The sequence below is a fragment of the Apis dorsata genome, unplaced genomic scaffold (genome assembly GCF_000469605.1).
Source record: "Apis dorsata unplaced genomic scaffold, Apis dorsata 1.3 scaffold_56, whole genome shotgun sequence".
Taxonomy (NCBI): Eukaryota; Metazoa; Arthropoda; class Insecta; order Hymenoptera; family Apidae; genus Apis; species Apis dorsata.
This window is the reverse complement of record NW_006263356.1, coordinates 709,402-710,045: the sequence shown is the minus strand read 5'-3', so window position 1 is coordinate 710,045 and position 644 is coordinate 709,402. Positions and strand designations below refer to the sequence as shown.

At 14.3% G+C, this 644-nt stretch overlaps 1 protein-coding gene across 1 annotated transcript in view; it reads right to left on the bottom strand.

The window, feature by feature from the left end:
• LOC102679770 (ribosome biogenesis protein BOP1 homolog) overlaps window positions 1-441 on the bottom strand; it is a 4,480-nt gene extending 4,039 nt beyond the window's left edge. Inside the window, exon 1 of the mRNA XM_006609421.2 lies at window positions 331-441. Coding sequence (XP_006609484.1) covers window positions 331-441 — 111 coding nt within the window. The remainder of the gene's footprint in view (window positions 1-330) is intronic.
• Window positions 442-644: the final 203 nt, after the last annotated feature.

Here is a 644-nt window from a genome sequence, read left to right as displayed (position 1 = left end):
ATTATATTATATTATAAAATTATATTATATTATATAATTTAATTATATTATTTATTATTATATTATAATAATAATAAATATTTTAAATTCAACTTATATATAAATTTGTTTAAAAATATGTTGTCATGAGATAAAATTCCATAAAACTTATTTGATATTTAAATACTTAAATTATTTATATATTTAATAAAAAATATTCAATAAGATAATATTTCTATAATTTATTTCATATTAAAAAGATTTTTATTAAAAAATTATTAGTTTAAAAAATATATATCAAAAAGTTGTACATCTTTCATTAATGAGAATGTAGTATTAAAGAAACATTACCGATTCTTCTTTAAATATAGATTTTGTTGAATTCTCTTCTTCTTCTGTAACATTATTTTTAATTTTTGTGTTACTCAATTTTCTTTTTGAAGTTTTCTGTTTATTCTTCATTTCTTTACGTATATACAAAGAGTAGAAAGGTTATGTATTCACGTGATATTAGTTTCAAATTTATGTACTATGTACATAACCATAAATAAAATACTTACATAATAGAATTATAACTTAATATATTTTTTATTTCACACAAGCGCAAATTTATTTATTATTATTATTTTATATATTACATATTATTATTATTTTACATTATTATA